General features: G+C 39.3%; 1 protein-coding gene across 1 annotated transcript; it reads left to right on the top strand.

The window, feature by feature from the left end:
* Nucleotides 1-735: 735 nt before the first annotated feature.
* On the top strand, nt 736-25,253 carry TRAPPC11 (trafficking protein particle complex 11; the record flags this gene model as incomplete). Its single annotated transcript, XM_009077443.1, has 28 exons — nt 736-905; nt 1,328-1,398; nt 2,259-2,373; nt 6,680-6,779; nt 7,511-7,584; nt 7,815-7,911; nt 8,693-8,826; nt 9,158-9,305; nt 9,801-9,894; nt 11,193-11,272; nt 11,366-11,444; nt 11,538-11,592; nt 12,287-12,432; nt 13,374-13,435; nt 13,538-13,670; nt 14,246-14,376; nt 14,873-15,028; nt 15,547-15,734; nt 16,384-16,532; nt 18,046-18,167; nt 18,838-18,957; nt 19,313-19,378; nt 19,476-19,632; nt 21,158-21,266; nt 21,899-21,990; nt 22,854-22,987; nt 23,358-23,525; nt 24,839-25,253. Coding segments are annotated over 28 exons (3,195 nt in total), but the record flags the coding sequence as incomplete, so codon positions are not given.
* Between the last annotated feature and the right edge of the window lie 963 nt (nt 25,254-26,216).

Below are 26,216 nucleotides of genomic sequence, written 5' to 3'. Positions count from 1 at the left end.
GCGCTGCTGTCTGCGCTGCCCTGCGCCCGGCCGGACCCGGCTCTGTGCTCCCGCTCCGGGAGGGGAAGTGCGGGAGCCTGAAGTCAGACTTGGGTGCCTTAGCTCATGAGCCAGAGAAAGCCAATATGGCTTAGTTTCTAACGTGCTTGCTATTCTACCCAGCATTAAGGTGCCTTGTAAAGTTTGAGCTTTAATGAAACCCAAAGTTTAACTTTGGAGAAACTAGGTGTTCGAAATTGGTGTATTCTGAAAAACAGCATAAAACATTTAACTAAGAGAAATGCAGCAGAAAGGATCTCTCCACTCTGCTTTCTGGTTTGCAGTGGTGAGTTAAGAAGCAATGTCAACAGGTTTAACTCTTGAAAAACTACACAATACTGTGCTGCTGGCAAAGACAAGGAATTGAAATTGGTGTGTTTGCTCTGTTTGAGACTGTTTTAGACTGAGCTTCATATTTCATGGCAGTGTGTGAACCATGCTTCTGAACCTGGCCCCTTTCTCCAGGCTACCTGGAATCTGTTGTTCTTTTCTATCAGTATCTCAGACATCAGTCCCTGATGCTAGGTGTCAGGGGAGGTGTTTTACTTGTAGGAAGCAAAGGCTTGAACGGAAGAATGTTAAAGGAAAGATGAAAACATAGTCATGTGAAAAAATGTTGAGACAGTTCGCTTTCTTCCGCTATAAGTGTTTGTAAATGCATTTTGTAGCTTGCTTTAATAGCCTCAATATTTTCAGAGGACATCCTATGAGTGGTACATTCCAAAAGGAATCCTGAAGACTGGTTGGATGAACAAACACCTGAATTTGGTTCCAGCACTTGTGGTCGTATTCTATGAACTAGACTGGGATGAGCCACAGTGGAAGGAAAAACAGTTGGAGTGTGCTACTCGAGTTGAAATTGTCAGGTAGACTATTTTACACTTGGTTCATAATGTGCTACAGGCCAATGTAAGTGTGAATTGCAGAATCTCTTTTGCATTCTAAAACATACCATTTGATTATTTTTCTTAGACACAAATAAAGGGGAACTTAAACTTTGCTTTTTAACATACAACTGACAGTAAAAACTCTTTTTAATGGTTTGTTTGTAGAAGTTCTGTAAGTTAAAACAGCCCCTGAAGTTTTGATTGCTAAGCCCAGGACAATTGCTCTGTCCCCAAGAAAGGGAGCACAGCATTCTGTGGATGATGTAGCATATTGCTGCGTTTGGCTTTTTTCCCTATGTAACATTCTTTCAGTACTTCCATCTAGACTGAAATCTTGTTTTGTTCTGGTTATTCAGAAGGAAGAAGTGAAACCTTGACACTGTGCTGTTGTGTTTCTTTAGGCAAAGTTTGCAGGGAAGAAATACAAAAGTCGCTGTGGTTCTGATCCAGAAAAAAACACCTTTGCCTCCAGGTACTACAAAACTCTGCACAGCTGTGGGGTTCTCACTTTTCAGGAGGCCCCATGGACTGAGCTATTGTTTGTCACATTATCTGCGGTGCTTAGTTTAACATCACCTACATACACTAAAAGTATTGTGACAGCAGGAAGGTGCAAGGATAAAAAGAGTGCTCAGGGCAGTTGACTGTAAACATTTGATACTTTTATCCTTAACTTCTTCCTCTTAAGTCCAAATCTTTCGATACAGAGTGTCAAAGATGGTTTTCTACCGTAATATATGTAACACGTTCTTGTAAGCAATTTGCATTTTAAACCTTGCTTAAGAGCAAGAAAAGCTGTAAAAACATTGACAACTTAGAGGAAGGGTATTTGGTACCTATAGAAGTCTTTCAGTTTAACTTGGTTTTCATCAATAAAATTTTGGAGTTAGGTGGAGCTGTGAAACATGATGCACTTTAACCTTGAATTCCTGTAGAGATGCTGCTTCAGCTGTAGCTGCATACTTGCTAGTGTCTGGCAAACTGTTTTTTGCTCTACCTGCTATATGTGTTTATCTTTCTGGATGCCATTGTATTTCATAAAACATGGGACATTTAATTCTGTGAAAGATGAAAAGCTTATGTCATACTTGTAGTTTTTTTGCTAGAAACTGCTAGAGAGTTTCTGCAATGTGTTCTGCTGGATGAAGTACATAGTACTCTAAAAGAAGTAAGGAAGAATGTGGTTTTGGTTTTATCTTTAGTAGATTTTTCCATACTTTTTTAGACCTTCAGGTCTACCTGATGTTCATTACTTGACCTTTAAGCTTTTAGAGCTAGTTTGACATTGCAGCACTGCATACCACTTACTTGTGCTTTCCTTGACTTCACTAGGGGAAGATGTTATTGCTTCAGAGAGGGCAGCAGCTTTATGTAATGCTTGTGACCTCTCTGGAAAATCACTCTTTGTACTTCCACACACTGATCATCTTGTTGGCTATATTATAAGGTAAGTGACTGTAAAACACTTGTTTTTCTCTGTTTGCAGACCATGGGTTGGTTTACACAGCCCCAGGACTGCTGACAACAGAGTGTATGCTTGTCTCCAAGGGGAAGAAAGGTCTTTGCACATGGGTTAGCAGAGCTCATTTGCTTTAGACTAGACTTAAAGGGAGAAAGAGACAAAACCAGGCTCACTAGAGGTAAGCCTAGGGGCAGCATGACAGTGTTGGAGTATTGGTTGTGTTAGTTGGAGCCTTCATTCTGCTGGAGCTGGGGGATGGAAATTTGTGTGGCAGCAAAGATTCAAGAGTTATATCTGTGTTAGAAACCATGAAAGTGCCTGAGAATGGTCACATAGGAATTAGGCCTTCTTCCCCAGAAAAGGTGGTGGGATCAATAGCCCAGCTGAAGAGTGTCTACATCAATGCATGGAGCATGGGCAACAAACAGGAGGTGCTAGAAGCTATTGTACAGCTGGAAGACTATGATACGGTTGCCACTGTGGAAACATGGTGCGATGACTTGCACAAGAGGAGTATTGCAATGGTTGGCTATAAACTCTTCAGCAGAGACAGATGAGGAAAGCGATATGGTGGGGTAGCCTTGTATGTTAGGGAGTGTTTTGATTGTCCAGTGCTTAATGATGGTGATGATAGGGTTGAGTGTTTATGGGTAAGAATCAGGGGTGAGGCCAACAAGCCATACATCATGGTGGGAGTCTGTAACAGACCACCCAACCAGGATGAAGAGGCAAATGAAATACTCTATAAGCAGTTGGGTGAAGTCTCACAATCACTAGCCCTTGTTCTCATGGGGCACTTAACTTACCAGATATCTGCTGAAAATGCAACACAGCAGAGAGAAAGTGGTCTAGGAGGTTCCTGGAGCGTGTGGAAGATGGCCTGACACAGCTGGTGAGGAAACCAACTAGTGAAGGTGCCCACTGGACCAGCTGTTTGTGAACAGAGAAGGGTTGTGGCTGATAGGATGGCTAGAGGCTGTCTTGGGTGCAGCAGTCACAGAAAGAGTTTACGATTCTTGGAGAAGGAGGGGAGTCAATGTCCTGCTGCACTGGATGTCTGGAGGGTAGACTTTGTCCCATTTAGGAGACTGGTTGACAGAGTCCCCTGGGAGGCAGTCCTGAAGGGCAAAGGAGTCCTTCAAGAAGGAAATCGTAAATGTGCAGGAGTAGGCTGTCTCCATGTACTGAAAGATGAGCTGATGTTGAAGACTGTTCTGACTGAACAGAGAGGCTTGGCTGGAACTGGGGGAAAAAGAGGAGAGTTTATGACCTTTGGAGGATGGGGGAGGCAACTCAGGAGGGCTACAAGGATGTTGTGAGGTTCTGCAGGGGGAGAAAGGAGGAGGGCCAAAGCCGAAACACAACTTAGTCTGGCTACTGCTGTAAAAAACCCAAACAATTAAAAATATGTCTATATATACATCAGCAACGAAAAGAGGGCTAAGGAGAATTTCCATCCTTTATTGGATGTTGTTGCGGGGGGAACATAGTAACAAAGGAAGAGGAAAAGGCAGAGGTACCTAATGCCTCCTTTGCCTTACTCTTTAATAGTAAGACCAGTTGTCCTCAGGGTACCCAGCCCACTGAGCTGGGAGACGGGTATGGGGAGTAGAATGAAGCCCCCATAATCCAAGGGGAAATGGTCAATGACCTGCTACACCAGTTATTCACACAGGTCTGTGGGGCCAGGTGAGATCCACTCAATGGTACTGAGGAAGCTGGCAGAAGAGCTCACTGAGCCACTTTGAATCATTTACCAGCAGTCCTGGTAAACCTGGGAGGTCCCAGTTGACTGGATGTTACCCAGCGTGATGCCCATTTACAAGAAGGGCTGGAAGGAGGATCCAGGGAACAGGCCTCTCAGCCTGACCTTGATGCCAGGGAAGGTTTTGGAGCAGACCATCTTGAGTGCTATGATGTGGCATATACAGGGCAACTAGGGGATCAGGCCCAGCCAGGCAGGTCCTGCTTGACCAACCTGGTTTCCTTCTATGACCAGGTGACCCACTTAGTGGATGAGGGAGAGGCTGTGGATATTGTTTACCTGGACTTAAGTAAAGCCTTTGATAGTGTTTCCTACAGCATTCTCCTGGAAAATCTGGCAGCCCATGGCTTGGACAAGTGCACGGTTTACTGGGCTGAAAACTCTGGACAACTGGGCCCACAGAGTAGTAGCGAATGGTGCTGCATCCAGCTGGCATCTGGTCGCTAATGCTGTTCCCCAGGGCTCAGTATTGGGGCTAGTCCTGTTTAGTATCCTTATTCATGATCTGGACAAGGGGATTGAGTGCACTCTCAGGGAGTTTGCAGATGACACGAAGCTGGGCAGGAGCATTGATCTGCTGGAGGGTAGGAAGGCTCTGCAGAGGGATCAGCTGGATCGGTGGGCTGAGGCCAATTGTTCGAGGTTCAGCAAATCAAAGCACTGAGTCCTTCACTTGGGTCACAGCAACCCCAGGCAGTGCTATTGGCTGGGGAATGAGTGGCTAGAAAGTTGCTTAATGGAAAAGGACCTGGGGGTGCTGGTCAACAGCCCCTGAACATGAGCCAACAGTGTGCCCAGGTGGCCAAGAAGGCCAATGGCATCCTGGCCTGTATCAGCAGTAGTGTGGCCAGCAGGACTAGGGGAGTGCTTGTCTCTCTGTACTTGGTACTGGTGAGGCCACACCTCGAGTATTGTGTCCAGTTCTGGGCCCCTCACTATGAGAAGAGGAGGTGTTGGAGCATGTCCAGAGAAGGGCAACAAAGCTAGTGAAGGGTCTGGAGCATAAGTCTTACCAGGGCAGCTGAGGGAGCTGGAGCTGTTTAGCCTGAAGAAAAGGTCTATACCTACTTGAAAGGAAGTTGTAGTGAAGTGCATGTTGGTCTCTTCTCCCAAATAACAAGCCATAGGACAAGAGGAAACAGCCTTTAATTGCATCAGGGAAGGTTTAGATTGGATATTAGGAAAAATTTCTTTACCCAGAGGGTTATCAGGCACTGAAAGAGGCTGCCCAGGGAGTCACTGTTCCTGAAGGTATTTAAGAGACGTGTAGATGTGGTGCTTAGGGACATGGGTTAGTGGTGGACTTGGCTATAGGTTGACAGTTGCATTTGATGATTAAAGATCTTCTCGAACCTAAGTGCTTCTATGATTCTAATGCAGATGTTGAGAGAGGTGATAGGTTGGGATGCCTGCTATGTGGCACACTCATTGTAGATCAGCAGTGAATGTTTTATCTGTTCTCACTGGAATTCTTCAGGTTATTCTGCAACCTGATGAATCCCACACAACTTGGTTTCTCTGTGAGGCTGAGTACTGACAGTCAGAGTTGTTGCATTTGAAGAAATATTATTACATATCCCAAGATACTCTCTTCCTCAAGTCAAGTAGATGCAAAGTCAGCTTTTCTACTTCTACCAGCCCTGCTGGTTCTAAATACTTTTCCCTATAAATGTTTTGTTAGGTGTAATTGTTAGCAGGTTTTTGTTCTCTCCTGCCCTGCCTCTTTCTGGCTGTATAGGTCCCTCTTTTCCTCTCCTAGGTTCTGGTCTTGTTCTAGCTGATTTTATTCCTTATTGCTTGATCATGCAGTGCATGCTTCTTAGATCCTCCTAGGCCTCATACTGTATTCAGTGTTCTGGGCCTCTGTCTTTTTCTTTTCTCCATGTGACTTGCCTTGGGCTATTTATCTTGCAAACATAAGTTCCACTGTTACCTCTGCAACCCAGGTAGTCATTGATGTTTGGACAGAATGCTGAAAACTAGTCTGTGACCTCATAATTTTATTTGCTGCTATTATTTTTTACTTCCTCCCCCCCCCCCCCCCCTTCCCCCCCCAGTCTTGGTCTGTTTGGACTTATTCGAGGCTTGCTTGCATTGACTTAGGGGCATCTCTCTACTTCCTATTACCTTGCAAAATAAGAACAGCTTAACCTCAGACTTTATTAAACAAAATGAGCAACCTGGTCTAGTGGGGAGGTGTCCCTGCCCATGGATGATCTAGATGATTTTTAAGGTCCATTCCAACCCCTAAAATTCTGTGATTCTATGAAATCAACAGATTGTTATATTAGAAGTCAGTATATAAAGCTCTCAGACTTACTTGCTCTACTTCTTGCTATCTTACGTGAAGGGCTTTTGTCTGCAGACTTTTCCTCTGTGGTAACTTACAGAAGAGTTTAGTAATATCACAAGCTACTTTGACAACCCTCAAATAAACATGATTAAAAGTAACTTATTTTGAAGAACTTCATAATTTCTTTGTGTGCGGGAGAAACGTTGTGAAACTTAGGATAAACTTTGTTGCAGATTGGAAAATGCTTTCTATGAGCATGCGCAGACTTACTACTACACAGAAATACGAAGAGTTAAATCTCACAAGGAGTTCTTGAACAAAACCACTCATCAGGTAATGTTACCCTGTGTTTGAAATACTGTGCAAGTTATATTGCATGTTAAAACATGAAAGTAAGGGTTGTTTGTAGCTTAAATGCTTTTATTCCCCCTTCCAACTTGAGATGTCATCTGTCAGTATAGAAAGTAAATCTGGTTTTATTTTGTGCAATGTAACATTTATTTTGGTAGCTTTTGTTCTTAGGTTTGTATTTCTCACATATTCCTTAGAAGAAGAGCTGCAGCCCTAAAACGAAGTTCTCAGATTAAAAAAAGAAAAACTTTTTAATTATCTATATGGCTTAAGCTATTTGAGTGTACCATCTTATAAGTTGTGGGATGTGCTTTCCTTAGACATCTTGTACTCAAAAGCTGATTTGGCTTTTTAACTTCAGCTTTTCAAATCTGCTCAGACACCCAATGTTCTGTTGCAATTGTCAGCTTCCCTCTCTTGGAATCTGGAATCCAAGTGGCGAGCTCCAAACCACAATGAGCTCTGTTGGTGTAGAGATTTTGGGGTGTTACAAAGCCTCTCCCTCATTCCAGGGCAAAAGGCTTTGAATAGATTAAATCTATTGAAAGATCACTGCTGTGTCATGGTGGTAGAGAGAACTATTCGGAAACAGTTGCATAGTCAGTTTTTCAAGTCAGGTGCTATATTATGTAAACCTTAGAAGTTATCACCTGTATCTGCTTTGTAGGCAACAGATATGTCTGTGAATAATGTCCACTGGTTGTGTTTTGCAGCTCTTGTTTGTTAGACACCAGTTCAAAATAGCATTCTTCAGTGAGCTGAAGCAGGATACACAGAATGCTCTCAAGTAAGACTCATGGAATCTTCCCTCACCCTCTCTACCTCAAACTACTCCTAAGCCATAGCCTGTGATAAATATCTTCCTGAATGCAAAATTATTTAAACATGTATGTAAGGGGCAAGTTCTTCACTGAGAAGAACACTCTGATTGGAAGGCTATTTTCTGCTGTTGGCAATCCTGTTCTTCAGTTTTATTTTCTTGTGTGATTTAACTCTAATTTAAGCATTCCTGTTTAGGAATTACAGAACTGCCTATAATCTTGTGCATGAATTGAGGGCTCATGAAACAAACATTCTGGAAATCAAAACCATGGCAGGATTTGTAAATTACAAGGTAACAACTGTACTTCTAACCTTTGACAACTTAAAAAAAACCACAAACTTGGTGCATTTTTAATGTCTAAAGGTTTAAAAGTTCCATTTTGTATTGCTTTTACAGAGATAGATTAGAAAGTACTATCAGTGCAATACCAGTTACACTCAGACTTGCAGGGCCTTCTGAATTCCACACAAAAGAGAGGTCCTTAGCTGAGGTTTGGGAGTATCTTGAAGTATTGGAGTTCATTTGAGATGCAGTCATCTGAAAGACTAGGTTAACTCACTCTGTGCAGGAGGAATGAACACAAGGGCTTGCTTATTCCTTGAATATTTTCGTCATCTTGCAAAGTTTAAGCCAATATAGTTCAGTTACTACTTGCTAGGAGGAGGGAAATAACTCTTAAAGAATCAGACCATACTTTTGTGGTATTTGAGGGGCTTTTAGGTAAAACAAAACTGTCCCACCATTTACAACATCTTAGAGTTGGATTCCATCAAATTCCATTTGCAGACTGCAGGCTTCAAAGATAATGATCTCCCTAGTGGCTCTGCAGTTCAGCCTTGAATTTGGCAGTGAATTATGCACTCTTCCACTGATGTCTTGGGGAGGAAGGGGAAGCAAAATAGTGTTAGATGAACTGGATGACCACATGATTTCAAGTGTAGCACTTCTTTTTTTTAATGCAATTTCTGCTCTTCAGAAATGCATAAAATTAGTTTGGGGGTTTTTGAGTGCTAATCCTTAGCAGCCTAACACAGTGAGTTTTCCTCTTTTTTTTTTTTTTTTTTTTTTCTAGATCTGTCGCCTCTGTTTTCAGCATAACACTCCCCTGGATGCAATTGCACAGTTCAGGAAGCATATTGACCTATGCAAGAAAAAAATAGGAAGTGCAGAACTGGCTTTTGAGCATGCTGCCTGGATGTCTAAACAGTATGTTTTGGCTTGGTGGTATTTCTGGTTTAGTTTTATATAACGTTATGAACTTCACTTGTCTAGACAAGATACAAAGTCTGAATTATTTATCCAAGATAGAGATATACTAGAACATAAAAACTATATGCTGCTGCTCTGTTTTGTATTGGTTATTGACTACTTTTCTCTGAATGAACAGAGTATGACAGAAATGCAGCCACAGAATTTAGATGCAAAAGTTCAGAGAAATATAATTGTTTTAAGACTAATCAGAACTTTTAAATGTAGGGTACCTTTCAGTTCAGATTGCTGTGCTGTACATAATCTTGGTTATGAATTTTTAAAATAGGTTTCAGGCTTTTGGTGACTTGTTTGATGAAGCAATTAAGCTGGGACTGACGGCGATTCAAACTCAGAATCCAGGTTTCTATTACCAGCAGGGAGCCTACTATGCACAGGAACGGAAACAGCTAGCAAGTATGCTTTGTAACCACGATGTAAGTGGGCAGGGGAGAAAATGCTTTGCAAGATAATAAATTAGCTAATGTTGTAGTTTTAAATGCAAGTGGAACAATCTGTAGTATGTGTAACTGAAATCCAAGGAAAGGATGTGTCTTTCTGATGTTTGCAAACACTACATGTGTTTGCAAACATCAGAACACTACATGTGTTTGTTATGTATGGACGAAGTGACTCCAGAACAAATGCATTCGTATTTATTTTATTACAGATAATTCTGACATGTTTTTAAAATAATTAAAATATTTTTTAATAAAAGTATACTTTCCAGATCTATGGATACTTGAAAACTTACTGGTTTGTTTTTCCAGTATATTTCTTTATATGTGCAGGTGGCTTACAGGAAGCAGAGAAACAAGACCATTAGTATTAGTATGGGAGGGGGGAGGGTGGTTTTAGGGTTCTTTTGGCACTTGCCTGGCAGAAAATGAGACATGAACCCTTTTTTATTGCTATATTTGCTGAATTTACAGTCCTCTGTGACATATCCCAATCCGGATCCCCTGGAAACGCAAACTGGAGTGCTTGACTTCTATGGACAAAGACCATGGCGGCAAGGAATATTAAGTACGTTTCTGTGCATTGTCTGTGGAGTTTGGACAGACTTCTGTAGCTGCTGATCCTGCAGGCTGACTTAGTGGGCATCAGCATGTAATCCCTTTTCCACCGAGACAGATGCCAGGCTGGACCTCACTCTCTTGATAGTTGTCAGCTGGAAGCACAAGTGTGCTTGATTTCTATAAGAAATAAGGAAAGGAACTTCAGGTTTCTGTGATGTCAGGTCTTCAGCTAAGTTGCATAGGCTGTACTGATGCTCTGCTGCTGCTTTGTTTCTGTTGCTGTCTGAGCTACTTGTAATCCCTGTGCTGCTGGAATGCCTGATTGCAGTGAAATGCAGTCCTGGGAAGAGAAGTTAAGAGAACTGCTTGCAGAAAAAGTAACAAAGTCTGAATGTGATTGTTAGAAGTTCATCCTGCTATCCATATTGTATCTTGTAAATTGCAGATTAGGAGTTCAGGACTCTTTTATTTTTTTTTTCCTTTTCTGAAAAAGTTTTTTGGATTTTGAAATGGATTGAGAGGATGCAATGATTAGATTTTAATCTAAAAAAAGGAATTTGTGGTTTCCCTATTAAGGAGGATGTTTTCTCAGAATTTCAGGCTGCTTGTAACAGCTTTGAACTACATATGAATGCACGTGCAGTTCTGAGGTCTTAATTGTTCCCTTTCTCCCTGTCCATTTGGTCTCTTATATTCTCTTACATACCTTTTGGGCTTTGCCGCTTCCTCACTGCCCTCTTTTAAAGACTTTATTTCATTTACTGTAAATACAAGACTGTCTAATCTCTTTTATCTTCCAGTCTTACTGTTAGAATCTGCTGCCAAGGTTAAACAGTTTAAGATGAAGAGAAATTTTACCTATTAATATATCAGTTTTCTTTTTTCCAGCAAGAGTTCAGTCTTTTAAAGCCCCATACAGTTGTCATATGTTGGCGTTCCCTACTGCTAAAGAAACATAAGCTTGAATCCTTCTTGAGATCAGGTTGGAAAAGGGCCACAAATTTGTCCTAACATATGCACTTTAAATGTTAATAGATGCAGTATAAAGACTAGGTTGTTTAATTTGCTAGTTTTGGGTAGCTTCAGATAACTTCTTTTAAACTAAGGGAAAAGTACTGGTGTTCTAGAATTTCCCTTCTAGAACAGAGGACAGATAAGGCCTTAAAGGTATCTGTGTGTGAGGTAAAAGAATGTGTGTCTACAGAGCTGGAGCTTGCATTGCATCTAGCTCACCACAAAAATACTAGTTCCCTTTGGGTCTGGTCAGAATTCCAGTTTGATGAATTTTTTCATTGTCTCATGCAGGCTTTGATCTTTCTGATCCTGAAAAGGAGAAGATGGGGATTTTATCCCTACAACTGAAAGAGAAAAATGTCCTTCACTCGGTAAGTTTTATTCTACAAAAGAAAAATACTGTTTTCTTGCATGACCCTAATATCTGCGTATATAATGATATCAGTAATGGTTTTGTCTGTTAGGAGCTAATAATCACTTTGTTGAGTAATGCTGTCGCGCAGTTCAAGAAATACAAATGTCCAAGAATGAAAAGTCACTTGAGTGAGTATAGATAATCAGATGCATCTTTTAAATTTAACTTTGCAAAGGCTTTCAGTATTGATCTGGAACATTTTTATTTCTTTTTTTAATCAGTGGTTCAAATGGGAGAAGAATATTACTATGCTAAAGACTATGCCAAAGCTTTGAAGTGAGTATCATTTATGATTGCTTCTTTTGCTATGTTCTCAGTAAGACCACATGTCTTACTGCTGTGGAATAATGTTGGAAGTTCATGTAAGATGCTCCTTGTACCTGGAGCTGATTGAGGCACAAGTTACTGAGTCTATGGACTCCACGTGTATTAAGGAAAGCAAAACAGATAAAATGAGTCAGTTAGTAGAGCAGAAAAACTTCCTGTTGTGGGAATTTGCCTTATTGGGTAAATGTTACTTATTTCTAGCTCACTGTTTGAGTCTTGTCTGTCTCTCTCTCATTTGAGGTAGGAGATGTATTTACTGTTGTTAGTAGCTGACTGGAAGCTACATGAAGAAGATAGGCTGGGATAAGTAGATCATATTGTATCAAGCCTGATTGTTCTGTGAACAAACGTTTTTAGTTTGTTAAGTAGATTTTTCTGAAGTAGACAGAAAATCTTGTCTAAAACAGTTGAGCAGAGTTAAAAATCACTTCTCTGCTTTCCTAGAACTCGCAAACATTGGTCAGTGTTAAAAATGTTGAGGTGTGCTGCTTTGTAGATCTGAAACTCTTGGATGGAGCAAGGGATAAATCATTGCCATGTATAAAGAATAGACTTGACTTTTTTTGTATTAATAGTACCAAGTAAATGAAAGCTTCTAAAATATTGGTGTAACTTCTTCTCTCTCAATTTTACTGTGTTGCAGGCTCTTGGATTACGTAATGTGTGAATATCGCAGTGAAGGATGGTGGACCCTTCTCACTTCCATACTGACAACAGCACTCAAATGTTCCTACCTGATGGCCCAGCTAAAAGATTATATAACATACTCTTTAGAACTTCTGGGCAGAGGTAGGTGTAGGTATTGTTTTAAGAAATACACTATGCTTATACAGAAAAATTCAAGTACATGTACGGTGAAGTCTGACAAATTGTTGTCAGACACAGCACTTACCCTACCGCAAATTATTTGATTACAAAATAACTGTACTTCTACTGAATTTTTACTACCTTCTGTGGTACCCTGGAAGTTGAGTTTTCTTGCTCTTCTATTATGAAATTCATTGCATTCAGATAGACTGTGTCAGGATATCTGAGGCACAGAGCTTTGTTTGAGACTCCTCAAATAACCTAACAAACTTCCGGAGCTTTGGGATGGGAAAGAACTTGTAGCATAGCTGAAGAGGAAAAATATTTTTCCTAGTAAGTAACAAAGCTGGCACCATTTTTTGGGACTTTAAAATTCCAAATATGCTTCTCTCAGACTTTTTACTAGAACTCTGCTGATGAGATATACATGTGGAAAAGTTGTATTAAAGAAGTGCCAGTGGGACAAACCCACCTTTCTTTGAGAGAAGAATGGTTATTTTAAATAGTCCTTTTTTCTTCCTGTCACTTTTTTGTAGTTGTTTTTTGTAATATTGCCTGAGCTTGCCTCTTTGCAAGTTCCAGACTTTTCTATGCTTTCTTCTGTTTTTAAACATAAATAGCAAGAAGGTATAAGCATTGTTCTTCAGAGATTTTGCGCTAATAAATTACAAAATGCTAATCTAACCAAAAAGTGTTTTGCTTGGTTCCCGTGGAAGTAGAGGAAACATTTAGAATGGGAAAAGTTCTGAAAACTGAATAAATCCTTCATCACTGGTGTATGGATGTTTGAATTTTTTCCTCCAGAATGTATTCTTGGAAAGGTGCAAGCTAAGGAAAGATTTATGAAGTGTAAAAAGGAAGGAAACAAACCAATAGGTACACTTGCTTCTGTCTTGTAATCTTTATTTTGTTCTGTTTATTAGCATCTACTCTTAAAGAAGATCAGAAATCTCGAATAGAAAAAAATCTGATAAAAGTTCTGATGGTAAGTGGCAGAACTCCTATTACCCATTGGAATAATCCTAGGTGTGGACAGTGTGTAGTAACCTTCTTTTCTTGTTATTTGTAATCTTGTACCTGCATGTAGAATGAGAGCCCTGAGCCCGAGCCTGACTGCGACGCTGCTGCTGTCAAAGCATCACAAAAACTGTGGGCTGACCGTGTCTCCTTGGCAGGCAGTAATATTTTTACAATAGAAGTCCAAGATTTTATACCATTTGGTAAGTAAGAAAGCAAATTTAAATCAGATTTTAAGTTTTGATGTAGTTGTACGTTGAAAATAACTGGTTAGGACAAAAATGAGTGCGTATTAAAGCCAGCAGCAGTGTTCCAGCACTGCTCTGTTCTGCATCTAAATCAGCAGGGTAAGATACAACGAGAGAAGCCAATGATCTCTTATCCCTTATGTGGATTACTAAAGAAGAATCCCTTGCCTTTTGAAAGACTTCTGCCACGCTGCTGTGCTTTGAAGTAGGATTCTGAGGAAGGAGGGCAGAATGTGTGCAGAGTAATGCTCTGCACTCATGAGTGACCATTGCAAAGGAATTGTTTCTTAAGTGTACAGGATTCTGTTTTCTGCTGGACATCTGCAGCATCTCTGTGAAGGATTTGTCCATGTGCTGAAAAGCTGCTTTCCATGACAGTGTTTGTAGTCAAATTTGTCCCACTTATAAACCAAAATTTTGAGAGTATACGCAGAACAGTCCTTACCGCAGTTATTTCAAGAGTGTCCTTCTGGAATTTAATATTGTAGTTTAACACCTGCTTCTTGTTTCTTTTTTTATTTTGATTCCAGTACAGTGCAAAGCAAAATTTCTTGCTCCTAGTTTTCATGTCGATGTTCCTGTGCAGTTTGATGTACACTTGAGAGCTGATTGTCCTCATCCTATCAGGTTTTCTAAGCTCTGCATTAGTTTCAATAATCAGGTAACTGTGTTTTATTCATCTCTGACCTAGTGATAAAAGTTTATAATAAGAAATGAATAATATCTATTAGTGTTTTTAACATTAAAAAAAAAATCAAAAGCTTTTTCCCCAAATTTGTTAATTATTAAGTTGAAAGGGTGTTTTTTCTCTTTGCATTATCTTGCTTTCGACAAATACGTTGATACTGGGACAAAACTGCCAAATGCAGTTTGAGTGCATCTGTTGTATCTTTTTTTTTTTTTTAATGAAGCTCCCTAAACTTTCAGAAGGATCATTTTAATGTCCTATTTCTTGTGTTTCATGAAGTCATGTTATATTAATGGATATTTTGTGTCAAAGAATTGCATTGTTATTCCTTGCTAAATATAACTTTGATAGTGTGAAAAGTAGTTTGCTCCAGTAACGCAGAGCCTTAGTATTTGCTATGCTGCCATTACTCTCTGAAGATGTCTTAAATCTCAATTTATCAACTCTTTTCCCCATTCCTCCATTATAGGATTACAACCAATACTGTGTGGTAGAAGAAGCCTATCAAAAAAGTGATGTTCTAGAGCAGTCATCACAAGGAACAATGTGCTTAGTGCCTGGCAAAACGAGAAAGTTCTCTTTCAAATTTGTGGCAAAAACTGAAGATGTAGGAAAGAAGATTGAGGTTTGTCAATTTCTTTTACACTTTTCTTATTGCTGTGTACAGTGAACTCAAACTACAAAGTGCCTCTAATCTGACACCAGTTAACAAGTTTCTGCAGTTCCAAATATTTGAATTTTTGAAACTGAGTATCAAAAGTGAGACTAAAACTTTATTGACAATGCCAAAACAAAAAACCCTAAAAAATCACAAGAACTTAAGTATTGTTTCAAGATTTATGTGGGTTATTTTTTTTCTAAATATGTGCAATGCATTTTAAAATAAAAGTTGAAAGATGGTATAGCACTATGGGAGGGTAGAAAACTGCAACCTACTACATGGAACACACCTGAGCACGGATACTTTTTCCACCACTGTTTCATTAAATGAAATCCTGGGATGGTGAGGCCCTCAGCCTGCAAAGCTGCCAGAAGCTTTTTGGCAATAGATATATTTATTCTGCCTATATGTGAAAAACTATTCTTACAGTGGGTGATCAGAAGACAGAGATTTACCAATGTGTTTAAATGTGTGCCTGTCAGATCACGTCTGTGGATTTGATCCTGGGAAGTGAATCTGGCCGATGTGTGATTCTGAACTGGCGAGGGGGAGGGGGAGATGTTGCCTCATCTCAGGAAGCATTGCAGGCAGCACGTTCCTTCAAGAGAAGACCTAAGCTTCCAGACAATGAAGTGCACTGGGACAGTTTGACTATTCAGGCCAGCACTATGTGAGTAAACACTTGAAAATGTATATAATGTATCATTGTGAGTCTCCTGTGAAGTACTGATCACTCTCCTTAAGATGATAAAAGTCTGGTTCAGACTTCTTTAATACAAACTTTTCATGTCTTTGCTTAACTGGGGATAAGGTAGATATGATCTAATTCTTAAAGGCTCTTGAGGTTCCAAATGGCTAGAAGCACAGAAGAAAAGCTTGCATTTGATCTCTGAGCATACCAAGTATACCTCAGTTCTCTCCTTCACCTGACTTGGCTAGGCAGACTTTTCCCATATTTTTGTGCAAACTAAGAGGTATTATTGTTCTCTATAAAAGCCATCACACAACAAATACCTAAGAAACTGTATTGAAAAGCTATTACTACTAATAATAAAAATTAAATTTGATTGCAGTTGATGCAGATGCTTTTTTTCATTCCTGGTGGAACATCTGAGCTTATTACTGGGGTTCCAAACTGGGCTTTTTTTAATGGAGTTGTTCCCTCTGTATTGCTTCTCAGGAGTCTCTGATCTCTTAGTGTAGTAGGCCACCAGTTGTCAGAACTGTCTTAAGCAATAGGCTGGTTTAGTCTCCTTTAAACCAGGCTTAAGAATGTGTTATTTAATAAACATGCAATAACTGAGTCTTTTCTCTTGAAGGATTATTTCTAGAGTGCCAAACATTTCCGTTCAGCTCCGTCATGAACCTCCTGCCCTGACTAATGAAATGTACTGTTTGATTGTGACAATCCAGTCACATGAGGAGACAGTGGCCAAAGATGTGAAGCTCACAGCAGGTTTAAAGCCAGGTATTTGGGGTTATTTTCTTTTAATCCAGCAGTCTCATAACTCACTCCTTGTTCTTGATGCAATGCAGAGAAATACAGTAATTAAGAGCCAAACCAAAGCAAAAGTTTGGAATAATGAAATACCAGTGGTAAGAACAAGAGCTAACAGACTCATTCAATTATATTACTTTAACCACTGCTTGTCTGTGGTGGTTATGTGGGTGTTTTCAGAATATAAGTCTTTACAAGTCTGAAAGAAAACGTAGAAGCTTTTGTATTCCTTTCTAACTCTTCATCTAATTTGCTCATAACTCAATTTTTCTTGTCCCTAAAGAGAGATCGTTTTCTTGCTGAGCTGAAAGCATTTGACAGAGTTAGATTTATGTTTCCTAAGTATAGACCTTGTGGGTTTTCTTCCATACCCACCCTGCATTTTTTTTCCCCTGCCCTGGATAACATGGTTTGGTTTATAAAACACTTGAAATCTGGGGAGCAGTGGAGAAGTGAGGCAGTATTCCTTTGAATGGAAAGGGAAAAAATGCAAATATTGTATGTCTAAGTCCTAGTTAGCCATATGTGGATACTGCTGACAGACTTCAGTATGTGAAGCCCAAGTTCTATATTGCTTGTGCCTGTTTGTGGCAATTATTCTAGAAGGTAAAAATATTCTTAAGCCCCTAGCATATAGGGTGCCATATGTGCTGTGTGCTCTGAAATAGAAGCACATTTTATGTACAGTTGTATGGCTCATTGAAAATCGGTGAAGTGTTCTTGAAACTTGTTTAATTGGATGTTTGGATTTGGCTCCTAAAGTAGTATTTAATAGATGGTCTTTTTTTTTTTTCCCCCTTGCTTGATCTCAACTCTTAACATATGATACACAAGGTCAGTGTGGGCTTTTGCATTAAAAGAACAATCAAAATGTGACATTTCATTTATAGAGAAGGTGATATATTTTCTACAGTTGCAACTCTTTGGCAAGAAGTGGCTTGTTTTGCTTTGTAAATTATCCCACATAATTGCAGTCATGCCATTATTCTAGTTAAGCTCTGACCAAAGAATGGTGTTATTTAACACTTATACATTTAGGTTTTTATGTATTTTTAACGCCGATTTGGAAGAACATTTTTGAAAGTATGTGAAATCTTTAAACCATGCTCTGGAAAACAGAAGAATCACAGAACAGTGAAATGTCCTTTTTACCTCATTATAGTGAACCAAGAAAACTTGGTTCATGTAGTGATGTTGTGTTATGTATATGGTAGGGAACATCTAAATATGATTTCTAGTATTTTTCCTGGCCTAAATAGATGAAACAATAACCTTGCAGGGGTGCAAACCCTCTGACATAGAAAACTTAGTGTTGTCAAATCTACTCTCTCCTGGTACTTTTGAAAGATTCACTCGACCAAATGAGCAATGTTAATTCCTTGTACATTGCTTTTTGAGATTAATATTATATTATTTTTAGTTATTGCTTTCATGCTTCAGTGATGTAAACCTGTGTGACTATGAAGACAGTTTTTAATCCTAGGGCAAGATGCCAACCTGACTCAGAAAACTCAGGTGACTCTTCATGGAACAGATGCATGTGATGACTCTTTTCCTGCACTGCTTCCTGATATCCCTGTGGGAGACTTGCAACCAGGGGAAAAGGTGTGAAGGCATAAAATCTTACTTCTGTATCGCACTTAAGTAAATAGGGACCAACTTATAAAAAACACTTGTAGAAGGACTTAAGTTTACTTTCAGGTATCTGAACCAATAAATTAAATACTTATGGCATATTTTACCTACTGTTTACATGTAGCTTAGTATTTCTATAACTAGTCCCCTTTTGGACTAAATTTGCAAATAAGGTATGTTCTCGGATTGATGGTACAACTGGGAGACAAGAAATAAGGAGGCTGATCTCAACTGTTCATTAAACACACTGCCTAATGGGCAATAGATAATAGCAGGTGTAGAGATACCAACTAGTGTGGTAGAGGATCAAATATGCAGATGTTGCACCAAACTGAAGTTGTGACCAGTATATTAGAACTTGGGTATGTCATATGTTATACTGTTATGGTTCTTTTCTTGTCCTGTTAAGTAACAGGCAACCATCAGTAGCAAGGCAGCTGGAGCTGTGCTGCTCTGATTAAAATCATTCCCTGCATGATTATGGTCTTGTATTGTAGGAGATCTCTTATGGTCAAAATAATACCCATCCTACTATGGTCCTCTTGGATCAAGTAAGGTGTTTAAGTTTTGTACAGCTCTAGGCCTAATTAATGTAATTTAGGTATAGCTTGGCTCATACAGTTGCCTCTTTATTTTGCAGCTGGAAAAACCAATATATATTCGTTGTGGAACAGTCGGTGCAAGAATGTTTCTGTTTTACATTTCTTACTTAATCAACACAGTCGTTGAGGGGAAGGAAATCCTCTGCAAGTGTCACCGGGTAGGAATTACAGATACACTGATTGCTGGAGATACATGCATGAAATGCAAGAAATGTTCTAAAAGCTGTAATTTCAAGTATCACAGAAACCTTTCTAGTAGAGCACAAAAATGCCTTATCAGCAGTATGGTAGCCATTTTTGAGGTGAGCAGTTCCATGATTATAAGCAGAAAGAAAAGTTTTCCATATTTATTCTTAAATATCTTAGAGATACATTCTTCCCCGGGGGGGACTTGGCTAAAGCGATGATTAAAAGTAACTTTACCTTAGTGATCTTTGACATCAGTAGCCAGGCCTGAAACTGAATGTGGCTTGTTTCCCCCTCTTCTTCCCACCCCTCTTGTTACCTGTACAGGATGAAACTGTAACCATAGACACAGTATTTCCTTTTGATGTAGCTGTCAAATTCGTCTCCACAAAGGTATGTTTGAAAAGTTGTTGATATTTTGAAATCACACCACTTTGAGTAGCTGCACTGTTTTGTTAGAAATAATTGGAGCTTGTGTCTGTCTTGACAGTTGGAGCCCTTGGACAGAGTATTTGCAGATATACCATTTTTACTGATGACAGACATCCTGAGTGCCTCTCCTTGGCCTCTCACTATTGTAACTAGCCAGCTACAGCTGTCACCTTCCATGACCCCTGTAGATCAGCTAGAATCTTACGTAGAGAATGGTAAGTTCTCTTGGACTATGCTATCAGGAGGATACTTTGGCATGAGTTGGGAGTAATAAAGGGGGGCATTCTAAATAGTGTTCACTGTTCAAACTCTAAGTAGAAGAGCTTAATACTCTAGCAGAACACAACTCGGGCAGCAGTATGCTTCAAAATGTATCTCTGCTTCGTTAGGTCAAGTAAATAGGCTTTTGAATGATGGATGGCAAACAAAATTCTAAATATAATAGATGTAAGGGAAAGCACTTGAAAATACTTCTGATGTGCAACTTTATTTAGACATCCATATGAAAAAATACTCAAATTTCCAGTGTTTATGTGCTGTGTATACTTTCTGGGATGTAAATACTTTACCATGTGATGGAGCCAGCATCCAAAGGCCAGTGATCCATGTCTATGGTTGCAGTCTTGAGACTGAAAAACATGAAGCTAGAAAGGACAGTTTCTAGTAAAGTAAGCACGTTTATGTTAATATTTCCACAGTTTAATAACCTAAATATAAAAGAAATTATCTTGCAGATCTTAGCCATTAAAACTGCAGTATGTTATCTTTAAATTTAAATAAATGGAGTCCTTGGCAGTAAAGCTGATCCAAAATCTTCCAGCAGAACATTGCCTTTGCGTTTGCAGAGTCAGAGATGTGCAAATATGTATTCTATGAATCTTCAGATCAAATGAGGCAGTCTGAGGGGTTGCCTGATTGTGAGGCAGCTGTCCACTCATGTAATTAAGGACTTGCAAGACTCTAGTTCATCTCTAGACTCAAGGGTTGCCTGGCAAAAAGCAATTATTTTCTAGGTTCTTTAGTCTTCAAACTATATTTCATCTTCAGCTCTGGCACTTTGTGCTTCATGATTTCTGGTTGATGCACCTAAAAAACTAAGTGCCAGGATGATCCCCACAGGTACCAACTATTCAGCTATCCATCTTTAAAAAAGGTTAATGATTTATTTTGAAAGACTGAAACCTGTTTTTGTAGTACTTTTTTTAGACCACTCTCTAAATGAAAAGGTACTTTTTTTTTTAGTTCGAATGGAGAGAATAAAAAGAGTGAAAGCTCAAAGCCAATAGATTTTTTTGCCTGTGTTCCTTCTCTTCCCCACCTCTTATCCATTTGGGTGGGAGAGGGCGATGTATCCATGTGCATTTTAGTTTTCAAGCATCAGAGGCATCTTATTCTGATGTCTTGGAATTTGCTGTAGGAGAAGTGTAGAATTTGAATTTGCATTATTTTGCTTTCTGTGTGTTTATGAACTCTAAATTTGCAATAGCTTGTTCTGTGTGTACATAAAAGACCTCATAACGCCATTCAGGAAGTAAACTGACATATATTTGTATATGTCACTCTTTCATGTATTGGAATACTTTGCAATCTATTCAATTTATACATTATGTAGGTATACTTTGCAAAGCACTTCAAAGGCCTTTCTGGCTGCATGTTTGTTTGTGTCATACTGGATTTTTAGACTTGGTGGCTTCTGCAGAAGTGATTATGCTTTGATTTTAAACAAAATCTTGCTGATAGTTGTTTTACAGACAGGTGAGAGTGCCAGTGAGTGCTTTTGCCTTCGGTGTCCTCCAGTTACTAATGCGAGTGGAGTGGCAACTGGATGTTACATCATTTCCTGGAAGAGGTAAGCATCTCCTGGCCTTGATGAGGAGAGGAAATAGTCTGGTTTGGTTTTAGGGGTGGTAGTGAGTTGTTGGTTTTTTGGTTTTGTTTTAGAAGCAAAAAAATTTTGGCTCTTCCTGTAGTAAGTGCTGTCTAGACTTTGGACCTTACTAATTCTTGCTTAGCTTGTTAGACTTTTGATTAAATACATATTTCACTTGAGATAAATACAGTGTTATGGTTTTAGCTTTCCATGAAGCTTTCTGCTCTCTAAGATCTTGGGTCAATTACAAAACTATTTTGTCACCTTTTCACTTTTTAAATGGCAAAACTGTTTTCCCACCCCAGAGTGTGGGTTTATGTATTCACTTGGTATTCAAAGACAAATGTTGAGGTATATATTTTTTCAAGTTTGCTTTTATTTAGTTTTAGAGCAGGTTAGTTTTTCTTACTTATTGCTGTTTTATCTCAATGCTATGGTACTTCCTCCCCCCTTCAAACAATCCAGTATAAAGATTTGTGGTTTTTCTTTCCACCACTGAAACTACTATAATATTAATTTAGTCACGTATAATGATGTTCTTTTGGTGCACTTACTTGATGCTTTATGTTGTATAACATTCAACATGGTCTGCATTTGGCTTTTTCCTGCAGAAGCTCACCTGTGGAAAGTGTACCTGTTGTTAGCACAGTCATCACTCTACCACATGTGATTGTGGAGAGCATTCCCCTCCATGTTAATGCAGGTAATACTCATTTGGCAACATATATACCTCCCAATTAGAATTTTTAGGACTACCAAAATTTGTACAGCCCCAAGAGCTTGGATTTACTGCAGCCAAAGACACAAAACTGGAGCTAAGGAAAGAAACCATATCATCACTTAAACTGCCTCAAGCCTTGCCCTTCCCCCTTGAAGGGAAGAGCAGGAAGGTAGTTACACAAATGTGTTCTCCTAAAAGCTGTCAATGGATTGACTGGTATTATGTGGCAGCACAGAGGTCAGAGTTACCTCTGCTGATGCTGCCTTCCCAGTAGGTTTCTTTAGATGCCCATGGCAACAGTTGTTCCATCCACCTACATCCTGGCTCCAGGAAAAAGACAGCCTGGAGAATTGGAGCTACTTGTGGGCAGGTGAACTGTTTCTCTTCTAGCTTCACCTGCACAACAGCAGGGGGGAGTGAAATGCTCAGTGAATGTACAGAATTCTGATGTTTTCCTCTTATTTCATTTGTACTGAGATTCTTCCACCATCCTATCCTGTTATATTTTGAAGGAGCTTCCTGACAGTATCTGATTAGTTTTTGGTAAGCTGAAAAAAATCCATCAGCAACCAAAGTGACTTCCTAGCTAGCATTCCTGGGCAGCATTAGCAGTGGGGAGGTTTGTAACTAGGCGTTGAAGAAGTGTTATTGAAAAATTGTAATGAAGTTGTGTTCTGTTCTTGAATCTGTTTCTAAAAAAAACTTGTCAGAAATGCTTTAGATGCCTGGTTATTGTATCTTATTTTCCTTCAAGCTTTTCACTGCTTTCTGCAATGAATTTATTTTTCTGAATGTAACTTGAAAATGCATTTTTGTGTTTGAATTGGCGTGCTTTCTTTCCAAAGATCTGCCATCGTTTGGTCGAGTCCGAGAATCCTTACCAGTCAGGTATCACCTGCAAAATAAGACCAACTTAGTCCAGGATGTGGAGGTGTCTGTGGAACCCAGTGATGCCTTCATGTTCTCTGGCCTTAAACAGGTACAACACTGTCATATCTGGTAGTGAAGAATATATTGATTAGACTTACACTGATCTGAGAGAGGACAAACTCTCAAAAAACCCATTGTTTTTTAGATGTTTAAAGTATGGTAAATTCTGTCTGGAAGAATACATGGATTCAGACTTCATTTAAAGAAGGGCTAAATGGAAGGCTGACCAGGAGCCCTTTGTCCTGTTGTTTATGGGTAACATGGTGTTTCAGTGTAGAAGCAATAGTTAAACTAGGTTAGGAAATTAGTCGCATTCTTTTAAACTTCAGAAAGTAACCAGTGTATAAATAGAAAGTAAGCAGAGGACTTTCTGGGCACAGAGCTTACCTGTGTTTGTGGTTTCTTCTCTTTATTTTAAGATCCGATTAAGAATCCTTCCTGGCACGCAGCAGGAAATGTTATATAACTTCTACCCTCTGATGGCTGGATATCAGCAGTTACCTTCTCTTCATGTGAACTTGCTGCGATTCCCAAGCTTCACCAACCAGTTGCTCAGACGATTCATACCGACACACATTTTTGTCAAGGTAAGACTGAGAAGTGCCTTGTGTTCAAACTCCTTGGGGCTGCTCCATTTTAGGGAACAACCACCCCAGCTCTGTTCAAAGCTGAGTGCTTCTACACAGACTGAAATGGTCAGCTTGAAACAGTGATTGGCTTTGAAAAACTGTGTTGTGCATTGCTGTCATCAGCCAAAACCTGTAGGAAATATGTCTAAGTATAAAATGTTACCATTAGATGAACAAGGTAAATGTGCTTGTCTTGACCCTGTTATGTCCTGTGTCTTGCTCTGTAAAACGAATTTTAAAGTTGCCTCTATTTTAAGCATAATGGAATGAGCTAAATATAATTAAGTACTTTTAATACTTAGAGCACTTCTGAAAACAGAACTGCTTGAGCAACCCATATGACTAGGTTCAGAGACTCTGTAGCATCCCACGCCTCCCTAAATAACTTCTAAAACACGTTCTCTCAGTGAATCAGTCTACTTTTTTATTTCATAAGTGGTACAACTCTGAAGACAGCTCAGTCATGCCATGAAAAACAGATCACAGTGGTCTTTTGACTTTTTAAGATTCATTTAAATCCAGTTGCCCCAAACAAAGCTTTCTCATTCCTCTGCTCCTATCTCCAGAATATTTTGTTCACTTCCTATTCAGGCAGGCAAGGAACCCACAGAGTTTGCTCATATGCCTTGAGATGGACTTGTTCAGACTTTTTGCTTATGCTGTCAGTCAGCAGCTCTTCTGTATTGGTTGTCAAGATGTCCTCCTAAGTAAACATAAAAGGCATTTTTTCCTCAAAAGTGTGGTGTTTACAACACTCCTGTGGATTGAGGCTTTAGGATTCTTAGCTTTTACTTTGGAGGTGTCAGGACCTCAGAAAACCTTACTGTAAGGATGCTTTTTGAAAACTTCTTTCTTGCTCTCTCCTGTCTCTAGTGATGCTGCTTAAAATTCCTCCAAGAAACTGTCAGACCCATTCTTGTTTTATGCATTGATAATTATCAGCTTTTCATACTGCAGTAATGCTCAGAGCTCTGATCAGCCAGGCCTTGTGCTAAGCTGTCCAGATGGGTGTGGAGAAGACATTTAACAGGGCAGTTGAGCTAAGGCCTCTACCAGGTCCTCATAGGGCCACGCTCAAATTTCAGTGTTTGTTGGAAGCCTGTAGAAGTAAGGATGAACTGAATGCTCCACGTGTGTACCAGAGCTGTATTGATAACAGTGATTGCAAAGTTAGTTTCCTAGTAGCCTTAGTCTTTTCTGGTTTTTTGTTTTTTTGAGGGGTAAGGGGTTGCTTGGGGTTTTTTTACAATTCTGTCTTTATTTTCTTAAAGCCTCAGGGTCGTCAAGCAGATGATAACTCGATTGCAGCTGCATAACTTTGAGACCTGTACCTCTGCACTTAAGAAAATGGGATGTTGCACAGAATATGTAAAGCTCACTTTGGAAACATGGCTTTGATCAAACCATAAGAATTAAATTTTATTTTAAAATTACAACTGTTAGCAGAACTAATGTTTAAAAAAAAAAGCTAGTATTTCATAGACTTTCTTTTAAGGAATAAACTTATGGGGAAATCTTGGTGCTTTATTTAACGGGAACATTCTTTCAAAGTTAATTTTGAATGTCAGACTGTTAAAGGATTATTAAGGCATATTAAATGTCTTGAGTATTTGAGTGAAGTGCTAATTCATTTGACCAAAACTGAAAGATGTTTTCATAGATAACAATATGTTTAAGTGCAAAGTTTATACCTACTGTTAGAGTTTTACAACATTGAAAATTATCATCCTTTACAGAATTTTTCCCTGTGCCACTTTTGTTGAGGGCAGAACAGGGTGTGCAGTAGCACAGTAAATACAAATGGTTGCATCATACTGTTGGAATTGTGTAGCTTACCAGTCCTTTAAAACCATAGCTCTAAAAAGACATTCTTCCTCCTGGGTAAGCCACACATCCCAACTGGAATTCAGCAGCTACTCTAACAGATTAATTCGTAGCAGTTGGACTACCCGACATGAAGCTGACATGGTTTGGGATTGTTTTCACACACAGCTTACAGAGTAAAGACATGTCTTGGTAGTTTCCTGCTCTGTGCATTTAAAAAATAGACATCCTGCTGTTGTACAGGTCTGGAGAAACTGGTGTTTAAAGTACAGTAAATTATGTATATATAAAAAATTGCATTGTGAAACTTGCATTGTTTAACTTTCTAAATAATTACATTTTGATTGCTTGGGAAATACCTTATTTATTGTCAAAGTGAAGTTCTAATAAACGGCTTGTGACAGAGTACTGCTGAAACTGTGTCCTTAATTGCATTGTTTTCACAGTTGTTTCATAACTCTGGTCTCTCTTGTGGGCTGCTGCATTCATCTGTGGCACTGAAGTCCAAAGTAACAGCTGTGACACTTGGAGAAAAGCATGAGTGAAGCCCTGGAAAAATGTGTGCACATACACAGTTTTTCCATGGAGTGCAGATGTAGTTATGAGGCTCTTTTCAGTGTGTAGAGGAGGATAAGAAGACAACTGACAAACTGTGCTGGGAAGAACAAATGAAACCTTCCTCATTCTTTGATTAAATGTAATGAACTAAGTGGTAGTCATGGTGTCATCTCTTTTTTTTTCTTATTTTTTTTAGTTAAGAGTGGAAAATGAAATACATTTTCCAGATTTTTTTTGTTCTAAGTCACTACTCCGATTACAGCAGCT

The sequence above is a fragment of the Acanthisitta chloris genome, unplaced genomic scaffold (assembly GCF_000695815.1).
Source record: "Acanthisitta chloris isolate BGI_N310 unplaced genomic scaffold, ASM69581v1 scaffold11036, whole genome shotgun sequence".
NCBI lineage: Eukaryota > Metazoa > Chordata > Aves > Passeriformes > Acanthisittidae > Acanthisitta > Acanthisitta chloris.
This window is presented reverse-complemented; position numbering and strand designations above follow the sequence as displayed.